Here is a 17059-nt window from a genome sequence, read left to right as displayed (position 1 = left end):
ATATGTTGCTTTGTTTGTTGTTTATTATTGATGTAAATGAATTTAGAAATGCAAAATTCATATTTAATGGCACATTTTGGTGTGCACATTTTATTTGTAATCATATATGTATATTCATTTTCCTTAAAAACAAAAGGCCCAGAACTTGGGAAGAGTGTATAACGCTGCGGAGAGAGAGCTTGTGCCCGTGTCTCTGCTCACTGTGTCCCCCCTGCTCTGATAGGGAATAAAGTGCAGATCCCACATTCTGGCCCTTAACATCATAACCTTCATGCAGGTCGATTTATTGTACACCATTTATTAAATGTTGGCCTGCTATGAATTTGAGTTTGACCCCCCTGCTGTAGGGCATCTAGGTTTAATGCACATCTTTACGTCAACGGAGGAAATGTGTTGTAAACAAATGACAAATGAAAAAAAATCATTAAAACATAATGCTGACATTTCACACATGAAAAGATGAATTCAAAGAAATAAAACCAATGACAACGTACAGCTTTTCATTTCTTTTATATATTTTTTTGGTTTGTGATTACATACATTGGGTAAATGGTTCATCTTCTAAACTTGTGTCTATGTATTCAATGGTAGATAAGATGTAGATGAACAAACTGAAGTAAATGAACATTACACGCCAACAGAGAATTCAACTATCCATTTAAAGCAAGCCCCAGGAATTAACCATAACATACATGTCATTTTATAGAATATAATATCAGCAAAAGATTCAACATAACATAGTCTCCCTGTTTTCTCTTGAAAGCAAATGAGCTCAGTGTTGTGAGAGAAGTCTACACGTTAGAAAGGAGAGAAAGTGAGAAGAAGGAGAAACTTCACACTTGAGATACAAATGGTGCTGGTTATTTGACACCTGGAGTCTTTCAGGTGTTTCTGCACCAGTTCCATGATAATTGTGTTAACATCATCACATCACATTATCCACTTATTCCACTTTAAACATCCACAGTAAAGCTGCACTACTTTACAACTGACTATAGTGGAGCTTCTTCCTCTCACAATCTGAAGACAGCTTTTACATATTTCACGTTGGGATTCCTACATTTCCCATTTAACCATTCAAGACAGATGGAAAGAATATGTTTAATACACAACCAACATTCAGAGTATATGAATAAAAAGACAGTTATCAGTGAGTCTAAGACTTAGAACAGATGAAATTAAACTTCTCATTATCGATTATTTTGAACCACTGATGTTTTCCTCCTGTGTCCCCTGGCTCCAGACATGTCACAGTCGTCATTCTTTCCATCTGAGGCCCAGTTCTTATAGCCGACTACCTCATCACTGACCCAGAACCAGAAATCCAGAGTGCAGGTGTAGCGCAGTCCCAGCCAGACAAAAGGAGTTGAGGCTTTCTTGGCTCTCTCTTGAACCATCTCTGTTCATCAAGGTTAGTGATGGAGACCAGGTCATTGTAGTTGTCTCTGCAGTAATACAAGGCTTCCTCCCAGGTCTTATTTTCTTTGATCAGGATCACGTTATCTGTCATTGAAAGACATGGTCACATTGATTAAAGACTTTTAAAAGCATCAAACAAAGTCTCTTTTCATCTGGTGACTTCACTTCATATTCTGATATTTTGATGCATATCCATGCAGCTGGGAAATAAAATTACAGACTAAATCCAAATCTGTTTTTGAGACGTTGTTATAGTGTAGATTTAATCATCTCTGAAATAATTGTACATTAACTCATACATAAATAGATGTGGATATTGTGCAATAATAGCTTCTGGTAGATCTTCAGACAGTTTCCAGTTCTGGAGCTAAATGTGGAGATGTTACTTTATCTTCATGGATCTTTAAAAACTCACCATCATAACAGAAGAAAGGTTTTTTGTCATTACAGTCGGCGTTCTTCCATCTTCCTTGTTCTTCATTCAACATGGTCACTGCACATTCGTGTTCTGGTGACAGAGTCTGATTCCAGTGTCTGAAAGAGGAACTGTTCCCATCTGACCACCTCCAGGTGTCTCTGAACAGGCCGATCCAATAAGCTGTGTCATGAGTGAGTTTTGCTTCATCTACTTTATCTACTTGATGTAACTGGTTCAATCCACTGACCAGGTCTGTGTGATGATCTCTGCAGTATTTCTGAGCATCAATCCAGTTCTTCTCTTCTTCAATCAAACGGATCTTTGTGGATCCACTTTCTGTGGAGTAAACACACAAACATCAATCATAGTCGTCATCAACCGTCTTTGTCCACGTCATGAAATTATCACTAAATAGAAAACTGTTGAATATGAAGGAGAATGATTTTTCTCTCACAGAGTCTTAAAGAAGTCAAATCAATAATGGTGATGAAAACACACAATCATGTAATCAGAAAGTCCTGCTAATGCAACTCAACAATAAAATATACTGATTGAACCGTGGCCATATCTCCTACCAGAATTCATAGAATTTAGTTCCCACCAACAGGTCATGTTACTCATATTATAACCTGTGACCCTCATTATAACTGAGCTGAAAGATAAATGATGATTCTTCTTTTACTGTTGTGTGAACTCTGTCACCAATATTTGACAAATCAGAAACAAATCAACAAACTAAACGACTAGAATTATTAGAAACTTATATTCTCACATTGTAGCAGAGAAAAGGTTTTGTTTCTGTACATGGGAAATCAAGCCATTTGCTGTTTCTCATTCCAACACAGTTCTCATTTCCATTTCTATCATTTGGTTCACCACCATACCATCTTGTTTCATCATCTTTAAACTCCATTCCAGGTAGAGACCAGTGCCATGTCCTGTTGACATCTGCTCTGTTGTTCAGTCCAATCCAGGCTTCAGTTTGATTCCCTGTAGATTCTTCAATGAGTCTCTTCATGTCTGTCATGTTAGACACTGTGGCCAGATCAGTGTAATTTTTTCTGCAGTACTCCTGAGCTTCTGTCCAGTTCTTTGTATCTTTAACATAGTGGTACTGGTAGAGTTGACATGAGATGAAGTAACACTGACCTGAAATCAGAGAAAACACAGACGTAGAGCTGATTGTAAGACACATTCAATCATTTTATTGACTGTGTTTCAGCCCAGTTTATTTCCTCCTTAAGTGAAATTCAAAGACCTGGCAGGGACACCAAACAAAGCAACAAAGTAGATGTTTGTGAAGATATATAAAGACATACAGCAGTATGGTTGATGTTGATCTGATCCACTTACCCATCACAAGGAGCAGACTCCACTGCATCTTTGCTCTGTTGGATGAAACTGACGTTTGATTTCAGCTGTTTGTCTCTGTTGGATGAAACTGACGTTTGATTTCAGCTGTTTGTCTCTGTTGGATGAAGCTCACATTTAAACACGTCATGTGACGTTGTCAAAAGATGCAACACTGGCTCCATTGTACAGTCTTCTGTTTTTAGGAAGAGAAAGACAAACAGGTGGAAAATACAAAATTATTCAAAACAGGACTAAAACTTCCTCCTCTACTATGAAAATAGTGCAACTGACCAACCTTGAACAACCTTCTACTACTGTAGGTTTTTGTTTTGGACTCAAGTCTCCAGGTGGACTGACAGATACGGTAGATTTGCTCTTTTCAGAAGGAGAAAAGAGTTTCAGGTTTAATCTGGAGTCTTGCACATAGACTGTGGATTAATCCTGATCAGCTTCAAGCCTGTGGACACAATAACAAAGAGTCTGATGGTGTCACTGTTAAAGCATCACTTTACATATCACAGCTCAACAACCAAACACAACTGCAGGCTAACTTGTAACGCTAGTTAGATGCTTGTGTTTGACACTTGAGTGTGAACATGTGAGAAATATGGACAGGGAGGACACTGGTCAGTGTGTGGCTAGAATTTGAGAATGAAATCATTCACCATCAGGTTAAAATGATCTATATGCTGCAACAGATGAATAAGAAACCCATTAAAACTGCTGCCTGCTGAGGCCGTCCTCTAGAGGACCATGAGAATAAACGGAAGCGTAAGGTATGTGGAGACCAGACAGCTAAGATCAGCCATAGATTTGAAGGCAGCTGCACATTCTGTTGCTACCTTCCTGGACATTTATCAACAACAACTATTCTTTAAACACTGTATATGACTATGTAGAGTATGAAGTATTAATCTACAGTCAGTGCTTCATGTCAAAGTTGAAAAAAGCAGCGACACTGAGTTCAGTGTATTAAGGAAGAGGAAAACAAGCAGGTGGGGAATATACAAATGAATTCAAACGAGGACCAAATGTGCTGAGTCATTACTTCCTCAACATCCTGGAAAACTCTGCTACTACTGTAGGTCTATGTTTAGGACTGAAGTCTCCAGGTGGACTGATCCATTGGTTGGTTGATTCCTTCTTGTCCAAAGGAGAAAAGTGTTTCGGGTTTAATCAGTAGTTTTACTCAAGGAAGACAGATGTATCCTAAAGGAGACTGTTACGTCTCACTTATTTAATGTTTAATGAATGTTTACTCAGAGTCCACTTCAAACTTAGTGACACAATGTCAAAGAAGTTGAGTTTAAACTTTCCAAAGAGGAAGTTTTCACATCACAGATTAACATCCAACACAGCAGAGCATCCTAAAACCACAGACTGAATACGTAAAGTTCTCTAACTGTTCCAAAACTGTCGAGATATTTGTTCATTTAGGTGAACATGGGCAATGCAGCTTTTTGAGTTTATTCTACAGTATCTTAAGCACAAATTGTGTAATGATGGTAAATTGAAGTAATGCCCTTTACTCCTGAGTGAGTAATATTTGCTAAAACCTACACGGTCAAGCTTTAATACTTTCAATACATTTTCTGACATGAACACAGACAACAAACACCAACAAACAAACCTCTGACAACTTGTTGTGTGATACACACAGTAAAATACACTCAGAGAAAAACGTCTCCCTGTACTAACAAGCTGTGAGAGTATCACTGGAAGGATGTGGGAACCAAGTATATGTACACAATCACACATACACATAAGGAAACATATCTCCAAAGAAAGAAGAGAAATAAAGAAAATAACAATGTCACTTTAGAGAGAAAATGCTGTTTTTTTAAAAATGAAAATGAATAAATTAAAAATAATTATAAGTAAATGAATGTCCAACCTTATGACCCAAAAACATCAGTTGGCCAGTTTTCCTCACTGCCATCTATCATCCCTTTTAGTACATGGTTGTGAGTCTTTTACCTGCATATTTAAAGAAAGGGGTCCAAATCCTACAAAAATCATCCATCTTACGTTTGAATCTGTATGTTAGGTATTCCATCGGTAGAAAGTCAAAAATCACTTTGTGCCAACCCCTAATTGTAGGTGGAGCATTATCAATCCATCTAATCAATGTATTTTTCATTGATGAGACCCTTTAATATGACGACCGGGCAAAGCCGAGAAGCAGAATCTGAGGATCAGCATCAAGCTGGACATTAAAAATCTAATTACGTTTGCTAACAATTTTACTCCAGTACTTCTCAATATGGAGACATGTCCATATACAGTGCCTATAACATCCCACCTCTGCTTGACATTTGGAACGCTTTTCAGACAAACTTGAGTTAAACCTGTGTCTAAGCTGTGGTGTAATCTGCAAGCGATGTAATATTCTGAACTGGGTCTCTCTGGTTCTGTGTATTTACTTTGATCTGAAACAGATTACACAATAAAAGCAGAATGATATCCAGAATGATATTTACAGCATAGATTTCTACGTGATAATAAAGGCACACTTTCACAGTAAAATGAAGCTATGAACTTGACCACAGTCATCACTGCTCCATCAGTGTCTCAGACTTGTCCATAAAAGTCTGTGTTGGATGGCACAGGAGTCATCACCACATAAACTCAAAATTTATTTATTTATGTAGCACTTTTCTTACTAAAATAAAAAAAACAACAAACTAAACAAAAACAAGAAATATAAAACATTACAACAAGGCACATAAACACATAAACAATCACATATACACACAACACATACATACATACAGGCATGCACACAGCATATACACAGACACACACACGTCCTCACTCACTCCGGGCAGAGAGGCCCCCACACCAAGGTGCAGAATGTCTAACTACCCAGGCCAGAGGGACCCAAGGAGCGGCACCCCCATGGGCAGACAGGAACAACCCCGAGTGTGGGAGGACACCCCCATATGTCCTAGATCTAAGTTGTGGTATGTTAAAAGCCTGTAAATAATTAAATAAATCAACCATGTAAAAGTAAACCACATAAAATACAAATAAGATAACTACAAATCCAATGTGATAAAATAGAGTTAATACCAATTAAAATGATGAAAAAACTTGATCAAAGAGATGAGTCTTGAGCCTCTTTTTAAAAGTATCAACAGTCTCTGTGGCCCTGAGGTTCTCCAGCTGTTCCACAGTCGGGGGCCATAATAAATGAATGCTGCCTCCCCATGTGTCCTAGATCTCACTTGTGGTATTGTTAAAAGGCCGGTGCCAGAGGACCTTAGGGTTCGTGGGGGTTGATACAGTAAAAGTAAGTCAGACAAATAGGAAGGCCCAAGACCATCAAGACATTTAAAAACTACTAAAAGAACCTTAAAATCAATCCTGAGGTGCACGGGGAGCCAATGCAGCGATTTTAAAACTGGTGTAATGTGCTCTTGCCCTCTGGTCCTCGTCAGCACACGAGCAGCTGAATTTTGTAACAGTTGTAAATTGTAAGTGTTCTTTTTAGGAAGACGAGAGAGCAGAGCATTACAATAATTCAGACGACAGGAGATAAAAGCATTGATCAGCACCTCCATGCTAACCTGACAGAGAAACGGGCAGACTCTGGCTATATTCTTGAAATGGTAAAAACCTATCTTTGTAATATTTTTGATATGCGGAATAAAAATAAGCTCTGAGTCAAAAATCACGCCCGGATTATTTTACAGATTGTGAAATCTTTAAATCCTGTAGTTTTGGTAAAAGTTTCTCTCTCTGGCGTTCAGGCCCAATGACTGAAACCTCTGTTTTGTCCTGGTTGAGCTGTAGGAAATTCTCTGCCTTAATATCTAAAATACAGTTTAAAGGGGCACCTGCTGGTCTTTGTGGGGGCAGGGAAATCCCAAAATATTGAAATACCAACAAAAAACATGGGAGTGATCATATATGGGAACAGAAGAGGAAAGAAGTCATCCAACCTCTGGATGACTTCTTTCCTACACAAGATGTGCACCTGCACCTGCACCTGCGACGTAATAAAATAATGTAGAAAGTAACAAATTAGAATCTGGGAATCTTGGGTTGGGAGGGAGGTGGTGGGGGTCACAACATTATAAAGGTAGGTATGGGCTGCCATTGTAGTGATGGACATCATGGCAGCAAGACTGAATGTCCAACAGGCCCTGGATCTGTTCTTCCGAGAAGAGTGTGATTCTGATTTAGAGGACGTGTCAGAGCAGGAAGACAGCGTAGAAGAAAATTCATCATCCCTCTGATGAAGATGACTCTGATGAAGAGGTGCAGACAGCAGGGCAGACATTTATGTCAAAAAAACAGTGCTATCTGTTGGTCGTCACTTCCACATCCTGTTGCAGGCAGGATGGCAGCAGAAAATGTGATTCGAAAGACTCCAGGACCCTCAAGACTGACCATCTCCCAGGCAGATGACATTTTGTCAACATTTCAGCTCTTTCTTCCTCCAGACATTGAAACAAATCACCATTGAAATAACAAACTTGGAGGGGATTAATCGTTATGACCACGAATGGAAAACCATGGATGTAATTGACCTACATGCCTACATGGGGCTTTAAATACTGGCTAGAGTGTACAGATCAAGAGGTGAGGCTGCTTCCAATCTCTTGAATGCTGAGTCATGAAGACTGATTTTTTGAGTGGTAAACACATGTGCAAGATCCACACATGGAAAGTGTTCCACCTCTGCTTTGAATGCAGAGACTAGTTCAGGATAAGCACTTTATCTTGTGATACAGCAGTGAGGACGGTGTTCAGTGGTTATATTATGAGGTTCCAAAATGTTCATGTAATTTTAAGGGTCAATAAAATATATTCAAATCATCATAGTTTTTATATTTTTTCTATTTTTACATACATATTACGTGACATTATAATGTGTAATAGATAATTTTCACCAAAAACAAGTGGTGTTAAAAAATACACTTTCCCTGCTCTTTGAAACATTTATGAAGGTTTAATCATTCATTTTTTTTTTTATGTGGGATGAGCTATTTAAACATTCTGAACAGGTTTATAGTTTGTTTTGTGGAAATACTTGCTACAAGTGAATTATTGATCCGGGTCAAAATTGACCTACTATGAAGGTACAGAATATGAACAGTATGTAAGGGTTAAAGGAGGCGGGGAAGACACCTGTCTGAAGAGAGCAATTCACCATATATTGCAGCTGTTCCCCAAAGAGTCCATAAAATGTTTTAAAAACAGTGTGGGAATTGGGTCTAAAAGGCAGGTTGTGGGCTTTACTTGGGAGAAAACTCGACCAAGTGTCCTCGCATCAACCAGGGAGAAACTCTCCAGTGTTTCCTTGTGTAAAATCAATGATCCATGTGTGTCAGTGGTTAAAATCTGTTTAGGTAAAAGACTCGACCTAATGTCATTGATTTTACCTCTGAAGTGGTCTGCACAGTGCGCACAAAGGCGTCACTAGGTATCCTTGATGAGCTGTTAAAATTTATGTTGGTTATACGATCTATTGTGGGAAAAGGAACTTAGGGTCATTTTTGTGTTCTGTGATTAGTTTGTGGAGGTAAGAATTTCTGGCCTGTTTGACCGAGTTATTGTAAGTTTTGAGGAGTTCCAGTAATATTTCACAATGAACTGTAAGCTTTGATTTTCTCCATCTCCTCTCAGTGCTCCTGCAGTTTCTTTTCAGATGTTTAATTTCTTCATTTCTCCACGGCGGTGTAGGTTTCGATTTAATTATCTTAATAACAGGTGGAGCCACTGAGTCCAGCGCTGACTTCAGTTTGTTGTTAAAATCATTAATAATAAAATCACAGGACGCTGGTAAAATCTCTGCAGGAGTGCTCTGTAGAACCTGGATAAAATTTGCAGCCTTTTCAGGAGTAAGATAGCGTTTCCTCACTGTTCTCACAGGGGCCTCCCGCTGGTTAAAACTGGTAATGTTAAAAAACACACAGAAACGGTCAGACACAGCCAGATCCACGACAGAGGACACAACCACGGATAGGCCATAAGATATGACCAGGTCCAGGGTGTCTCCCCTGCCGTGGGTCGGCTGTGTGATATGTTAAGTAAAACGTTTAAAAGTTCTCTGGACACAGAGTCCGAGGAGAAATCCACGTGTATATTAAAATCACCAGTTATTAAAATTCTGTTATATGATGTGTGGATGATTGATAACAGATCAGAGAAGTCTGTGATAAAAGAGGAGGAATAGCGGGGTGGTCTGTAGATTGTGAGACAGAGGATAGGTGGGCTGCTAAAAACAAGGGCATGATACTAAAATGATGTGTAACTGTTAAAAAGAGTTGCATTTGAGTACATGTAATTGTTTTTTATAAGTGATGCAGTCCCTCCTCCTCTTTTGTCCCCCTGGTGGAAATTAAATAGTTGAAATTTGGTGGGGAAGCCTAGAACACGATTCCTTTGCAGAAGTTGGCAAAGACGACTCCAAGCGCAATGCTCTCAAAAACAGCATTCCAGAAAGCAAATGTGTACAAGGTCTTATTACAATAAAGATCGTCTGCAGCGGTGGGATCATAGTTTGGCTGGTACACTGAGAGGACCCACACATCACCTACAAGGGACGAGAACATTAAGAAGCTAAATAGCGACTCTTTGGGTAGTTTATATAACCATATAAGATCTTAGAAGTAAAAGACCGACCCAGCAGAATCCATATGAAAATAAACAGGCCTATTAAACCTTGCAGTACGGCTTTACAGCCCCTGGGGTTCTCCTGTGGATGAACGTCACAGGGTAAGGTCACAAATGGTATGTTGATCAGAGTCATCAAAGTAAGCTATGGAGTTCCTCAGGGTTCTGTGCTAGGACCAATATTATTCACATTATACATGCTTCCCTTAGGCAATATTATGAGAAAGCACGGCATAAACTTCCATTGCTACGCAGATGATACCCAGCTATATTTATCCATGAAACCAGATGAAACCAATCCGCTGGTTAAACTCCAAGCATACCTTGAAGACATAAAGGCTTGGATGACCTGTAATTTTCTACTTTTAAACTCAGACAAAACTGAAGTTATCGTATTTGGCTCTAAACATGTCAGAGATTCATTATCTAATCACCTGCTTTTGTTGGATGGCATTACCTTGGCCTCCAGTACTACTGTGAAAAACCTTGGTGTTATATTTGACCAGGATATGTCCTTTAATTCTCACATAAAGCAGGTGACCAGGACTGCTTTCTTTCACCTTCGTAGTATCATCAAAATTAGGAGCATCCTTTCTCAGAGTGATGCGGAAAAACTAGTTCATGCATTTGTGTCTTCCAGGCTGGATTATTGTAACTCTTTACTGTCTGGTTGTCCAAGTAGCTCTTTAAAAAGCCTCCAATTGATTCAAAACGCTGCAGCAAGAGCACTGACAGGAATTAGCAAGAGAGATCATATTAATCCAGTATTAGCTTCTCTTCATTGGCTCCCTTTAAAATTTAGAATTGAATTTAAAATCCTCCTCCTTACATACAAGGCCCTGAAAGGCCTAGATCCATCATATATGAAAGACCTCATAGTACCATACTGTCCCAACAGATCACTACGATCTCTAAGTGCAGGTCTGCTTGTGGTTCCTAGAGTTTCCAAAAGTAGAATGGGAGGTAGAGCCTTCAGCTATCAGGCTCCTCTCCTATGGAACCAGCTCCCAGTTTGGGTTCAGGAGGCAGACACAGTCTCTACGTTTAAGGTCAGACTTTCCTTTTTGAAAAAGCTTATAGTTAGGGCTGGACTTAACCATCCCTTAGTTATGCTGCTATAGGCCTAGGCTGCAGGGGGACGATGCACTGAGGACATGTCCTCTCCTCTTTCTTCTCTGGCTCCTGTCCTCTAATATCTTATCATTTTATTTTCTATCTCTTATAATTTACTAACCACTGTGTCTTACTCTCTCCCCTCCCCCTCCATCTTCTTGTGAGGGTCTCTGGTCTGGAGTGCTGAATATCTGACCTGTGGAGTTCTAAGCTACATCTGCTGCCGTGGCCTCATCAACCAGCCCAGTCTTCATGGTCTGGAGTGCTGTGTATCAGACCTGTGGAGCTCCATAAACTACATCTGCCCCAGTCATCATGGCCTCCTCCAGTTGTCCACTCCTACCAAGATGAACAATTCACCAACCTGCCCATAATTCCTGTTATACTCACAAATTGTCACAGATCATCAGCTATGTGTTATATTACTAGACCCTACATGTTTCCTTCCGCTTGATGTATGTATCTATGACAGAAGTTTGTTTACCTTGTTTCTCCTGCTCTTCTTTTCTCTCTATCTTCTCTGTTTCTAACCGGCTGGCCTTCAGCAGATGGGTCCCTCCATATGAGCTGGGTTCTGCTCAAGGTTTCTTCCTGTTGAAAGGGAGTTTTTCCTTGCCACTGTCACCCTCAGGCTTGCTCTGGAGGTTGCAGGCTGGTTTTTGTGAAGCGTCTTGAGACGATTTGTATTGTATTGAATCAAAGCCAGCCCTAACAGATAGTTGGGGATGTTGTTTTGCTGAGGGCAGTCTTTGAAATACACAACCCCTGCAAAGAGATGGTTAAGAAAGAGCTGCTGGCGACTGAAAGGCAATGAATTAAGATATGTTGAGGAAAGAAGGAGTACTCACCAAAGATGACTCGAGCCACTGTAAAGACACAGCACACAACTACAGCACCAACTAGAAGGGCACGAGGGAAAACATTTGTTTTTTTAATTATCAGCCACGTATGTAACATTTAAAATATGTTCTTTAGACACACTTTACAACTTTTTATGGAAAGTTCTATGCAAATAAATGTTATGATAATATCACTTATCACATACAATGTTTTTAGAAGTTTCCTGACAAACAGGAAGCTAGTGGAGTCCAGTGTCCTCTGATTGGTTAGTAATCTGCCTGAGCAAGCTCCGCCCACCAATCTGCATCAGCTGTAACCAGGGAAGCTAGATATGCAGATTTTACTGAGGAAGCGGAAACTAGCTGGTGAAGGAAATAGGCTGGCAGAGGGAGAGATTTCAAAATCTGAGATAGCTTTCACTGGATGTACGGTTAGTTCAAGTGCAGGATGAGTCATCAACCCCCTTTTCTTTAAAATTAGAAGCTCTAAAGAATACCTACAAAACCACTGTTTGTTTCAGGCTAGAGACTGGGGCATAGATGACATAAAGTGCAAGACTCTGGTTTGATTTGATTTCATGGTGACGTTAGTGTAGCTGTGCCAATATTTTGATTATATTATAAATGTTTATTTTGATATTATCTAGGTGAACATTCCCAAAACTGTGTGATGGTGTCTGTATTTCTGTTTTAGTTTTTAGTTTTTTGATTTATTGATATACATATTTCCGGTTTAGTCGTCGTAGCACGGGGGACCTTAATTAATGACGCACAGAGTGTGACGCATGTGCAGTGTAGCCACACCTTCCCGCCCAGAACTTGGGAAGAGTGTATAACGGTTAGCTGTGTAGGGATGCTCTCTCTCATTAAACTATGCTAGCATGTTTAAAAGTGGGTTCTTCTGTTGGAAACGTCCTGAAAATGTAGGGTCAGGTTGTTTGTAATGTTTTGGTGTGTTTTAGGTATTGAAAAAATCAGAAAAAGTCAGTTTTGAGCCTCATTTGTATATTTTCTGTCCTGCTGCAGCTGCTGAGAGATAGCTTGTGCCCGTGTCTCTGCTCACTGTGTCCCCCCTGCTCTGATAGGTTCGTCACTAAATTCATTATTAAATGGTTAAAACTGTTAATTTTATAATTGTAAATGGTCTGCCTAGAGGGATATCCACAGTATGAGTGTGTTGTACTAATTAAAGGACATAGGACACAGAAAAAACGTTTTTATTTTATTGAAATAGGGACCCAGGTCACTTTGAATATGCTATATTTTGCTTTGTTTGTTGTTTATTATTGATGTAAATTAATTTAGAAATGCAAAATTCATATTTAATGGCACATTTTGGTGTGTACATTTTATTTGTAATCATATATGTATATTCATTTTCCTTAAAAACAAAAGGCCCAGAACTTGGGAAGAGTGTATAATGCTGCGGAGAGAGAGCTTGTGCCCGTGTCTCTGCTCACTGTGTCCCCCCTGCTCTGATAGGGAATAAAGTGCAGATCCCACATTCTGGCCCTGGAGCATTTATTCTTCAAGCAACCAGATTAAAGCTGCTACATTAGTGCTCATGGAGGTTACTGTTTAGTTGGTTTTAAAGACGCTGGTGTCGACAGATGAACACAGGATACACAATACAACTGAACATCACCAAAAGCTACAACCTCCAACGTCACTCTGTCTCTATAAAACACCTGAACAAATCTTAACATCATAACCTTCATGCAGGTCGATTTATTGTACACCATTTATTAAATGTTGGCCCGCTATGAATTTGAGTTTGACCCCCCTGCTGTAGGGCATCTAGGTTTAATGCACATCTTTACGTCAACGGAGGAAACGTGTTGTAAACAAATGACAAATGAAATAAAATCATTAAAACATAATGCTGACATTTCACACATGAAAAGATGAATTCAAAGAAATAAAACGAATAACAACGTACAGCTTTTCATTTCTTTTATAGATTTTTTTGGTTTGTGATTACATACATTGGGTAAATGGTTCATCTTCTAAACTTGTGTCTATGTATTCAATGGTAGATAAGATGTAGATGAACAAACTGAAGTAAATGAACATTACACGTCAACAGAGAATTCAACTATTCATTTAAAGCAAGCTCCAGGAATTAACCATAACATACATGTCATTTTATAGAATATAATATCAGCAAAAGATTCAACATAACATAGTCTCCTGTTTTCTCTTGAAAGCAAATGAGCTCAGTGTTGTGAGAGAAGTCTACACGTTAGAAAGGAGAGAAAGTGGGAAAGAAGGAGAAACTTCACACTTGAGATACAAATGGTGCTGGTTATTTGACACCTGGAGTCTTTCAGGTGTTTCTGCACCAGTTCCATGATAATTGTGTTAACATCATCACATCACATTATCCACTTATTCCACTTTAAAACATCCACAGTAAAGCTGCACTACTTTACAACTGACTATAGTGGAGCTTCTTCCTCTCACAATCTGAAGACAGCTTTTACACATTTCACGTTGGGATTCCTACATTTCCCACTTCACCATTCAAGACAGATGGAAAGAATACGTTTGATACACAACCAACATTCAGAGTATATGAATAAAAAGACAGTTATCAGTGAGTCTAAGACTTAGAACAGATGAAATTAAACGTCTCGTTATCTTGTTTTGTGACCCACTGATGTTCTCCTCCTGTGTCCATGGCTCCAGACATGTCACAGTCGTCATTCTTTCCATCTGAGGCCCAGTTCTTATAGCCGACTACCTCATCACTGACCCAGAACCAGAAATCCAGAGTGCAGGTGTAGCGCAGTCCCAGCCAGACAAAAGGAGTTGAGGCTTTCTTGGCTCTCTCTTGAACCCATCTCTGTTCATCAAGCTTAGTGATGGAGACCAGGTCATTGTAGTTGTCTCTGCAGTAATACAAGGCTTCCTCCCAGGTCTTATTTTCTTTGATCAGGATCACGTTATCTGTCATTGAAAGACATGGTCACATTGATTAAAGACTTTTAAAAGCATTAAACAAAGTCTCTTTTTATTTGGTGACTTCACTTCATATTCTGATATTTTGATGCATATCCATGCAGCTGGGAAATAAAATTACAGACTGAATCCAAATCTGTTTTTGTAGTGTAGATTTAATCATCTCTGAAATAATTGCACATTAACTCATACATAAATAGATGTGGATGATGTGGAATAATAGATTCTGGTAGATCTTCAGACAGTTTCCAGTTCTGGAGCTAAATGTGGAAATGTTACTTTATCTTCATATCTTTAAAAACTCACCATCATAACAGAAGAAAGGTTTTTTGTCAGTACAGTCGGCGTTCTTCCATCTTCCTTGTTCTTCATTCAACATGGTCACTGCACATTCGTCTCCTGGTGACAGAGTCTGATCCCAGTGTCTGAAAGAGAAACTGCTCCCATCTGACCACCTCCAGGTGTCTCTGAACAGGCCGATCCAATAGTCTTTGCCATCACTGAGATTTACTTGATCCAACTGCTTCAATCCACTGACCAGGTCTGTGTGATGATCTCTGCAGTATTTCTGAGCATCAATCCAGTTCTTCTTCGTTTCATTAATCGAATGGATCTTTTTGGATCCACTTTCTGTGGAGTAAACACACAAACATCAATCATAGTCGTCATCAATCGTCTTTGTCCACGTCATGAAATTATCACTAAATAGAAAACTGTTGAATATGAAGGAGAATGATTTTTCTCTCACAGAGTCTTAAAGAAGTCAAATCAATAATGATGATGAAAACACAATCATGTAATCAGAAAGTCCTGCTGATGTCATGTCAACAATAAAATATACTGATTGAACTGTGGCCATATCTCCTACCAGAATTCATAGAATTTAGTTCCCACCAACAGGTCATGTTACTCATATTATAACCTGTGACCCTCATTATAACTGAGCTGAAAGATAAATGATGATTCTTCTTTTACTGTTGTGTGAACTCTGTCACCAATATTTGATAAATCAGAAACAAATCAACAAACAAAACAACTAGAATTATTAGAGACTTATATTCTCACCATTGTAGCAGAGAAAAGGTTTTGATGGTTCACATGGAAAATCATGCCATTTGCTGTTTCTCATTCCAACACAGTTCTCATTATTTCCAACATCATTTGGTTCACCACCATACCATCTTGTTCCATTATCTTTAAACTCCACTCCAGGTAGAGACCAGTGCCATGTCCTTTTGACATCTGCTCTGTTGTTCAGTCCAATCCAGGCTTCAGTTTTTCTCCTTGTAGATTCTTCAAGGAGTCTCTTCATGTCTGTCATGTTAGACACTGTGGCCAGATCAGTGTAATGTTCTCTGCAGTACTCCTGAGCTTCTGTCCAGTTCTTTGTATCTTCAACATAGTGGTACTGGTAGAGTTGACATGAGATGAAGTAACACTGACCTGAAATCAGAGAAAACACAGACGTAGAGCTGATTGTAAGACACATTCAGTCATTTTATTGACTGTGTTTCAGCCCAGTTTATTTCCTCCTTAAGTGAAATTCAAAGACCTGGCAGGGACCAAACAAAGCAACAAAGTAGATGCTTGTGAAGATATATAAAGACATACAGCAGTATGGTTGATGTTGATCTGATCCACTTACCCATCACAAGGAGCAGACTCCACTGCATCTTTGCTCTGTTGGATGAAACTGACGTTTGATTTCAGCTGTTTGTCTCTGTTGGATGAAGCTCACATTTAAACACGTCATGTGACGTTGTCAAAAGATGCAACACTGGCTCCATTGTACAGTCTCGTGTTTTTAGGAAGAGGAAAACAAGCAGGTGGAAAATACAAAATTATTCAAAACAGGACTCAAATGTCCTCCTCTACTATGAAAATAGTGCAACTGACCAACCTTGAACAACCTTCTACTATTGTATGTTTTTGTTTTGGACTCAAGTCTCCAGGTGGACTGACAGATACGGTTGATTTGCTCTTTTCAGAAGGAGAAAAGAGTTTCAGGTTTAATCTGGAGTCTTGCAAATAGACTGTGGATTAATCCTAATCAGCCTCAAGCCTGTGGACACAATAACAAAGAGTCTGATGGTGTCACTGTTAAAGCATCACTTTACATGTCACAGCTCAACAACCAAACACAACTGCAGGCTAACTTGTAACGATAGTTAGATGCTTGTGTTTGACACTTGAGTGTGAACATGTGAGAAATATGGGCAGGAGGATAGTGGTCAGTGTGTGGCTAGAATTTGAGAATGAAATCTTTGGTAACACTTTCTATGAAGGTTATATTTATAATGCCCTATGAATGCACTCATAATATTTTATAAGG

At 39.2% G+C, this 17059-nt stretch overlaps 1 protein-coding gene and 1 pseudogene across 1 annotated transcript; both read right to left on the bottom strand.

Annotated features, from left to right (window-relative positions):
• Positions 1–827: 827 nt before the first annotated feature.
• LOC125010586 lies at positions 828–3218 on the bottom strand (annotated as a pseudogene).
• Positions 3219–14205: 10987 nt separating this feature from the next.
• On the bottom strand, positions 14206–15918 carry LOC125010525 (putative C-type lectin domain family 20 member A). The gene is made up of 3 exons (XM_047589252.1): positions 15906–15918; positions 15034–15357; positions 14206–14715 (listed from the first exon to the last, which is right to left on the bottom strand). The coding sequence occupies exons 1-3, from the start codon at positions 15916–15918 to the stop codon at positions 14369–14371; spliced, it is 684 nt and encodes a 227-aa protein (XP_047445208.1). The 3' UTR covers positions 14206–14368.
• Between the last annotated feature and the right edge of the window lie 1141 nt (positions 15919–17059).

This window comes from Mugil cephalus, chromosome 1, assembly GCF_022458985.1.
Source record: "Mugil cephalus isolate CIBA_MC_2020 chromosome 1, CIBA_Mcephalus_1.1, whole genome shotgun sequence".
Classification (NCBI taxonomy): Eukaryota; Metazoa; Chordata; class Actinopteri; order Mugiliformes; family Mugilidae; genus Mugil; species Mugil cephalus.
This window is presented reverse-complemented; position numbering and strand designations above follow the sequence as displayed.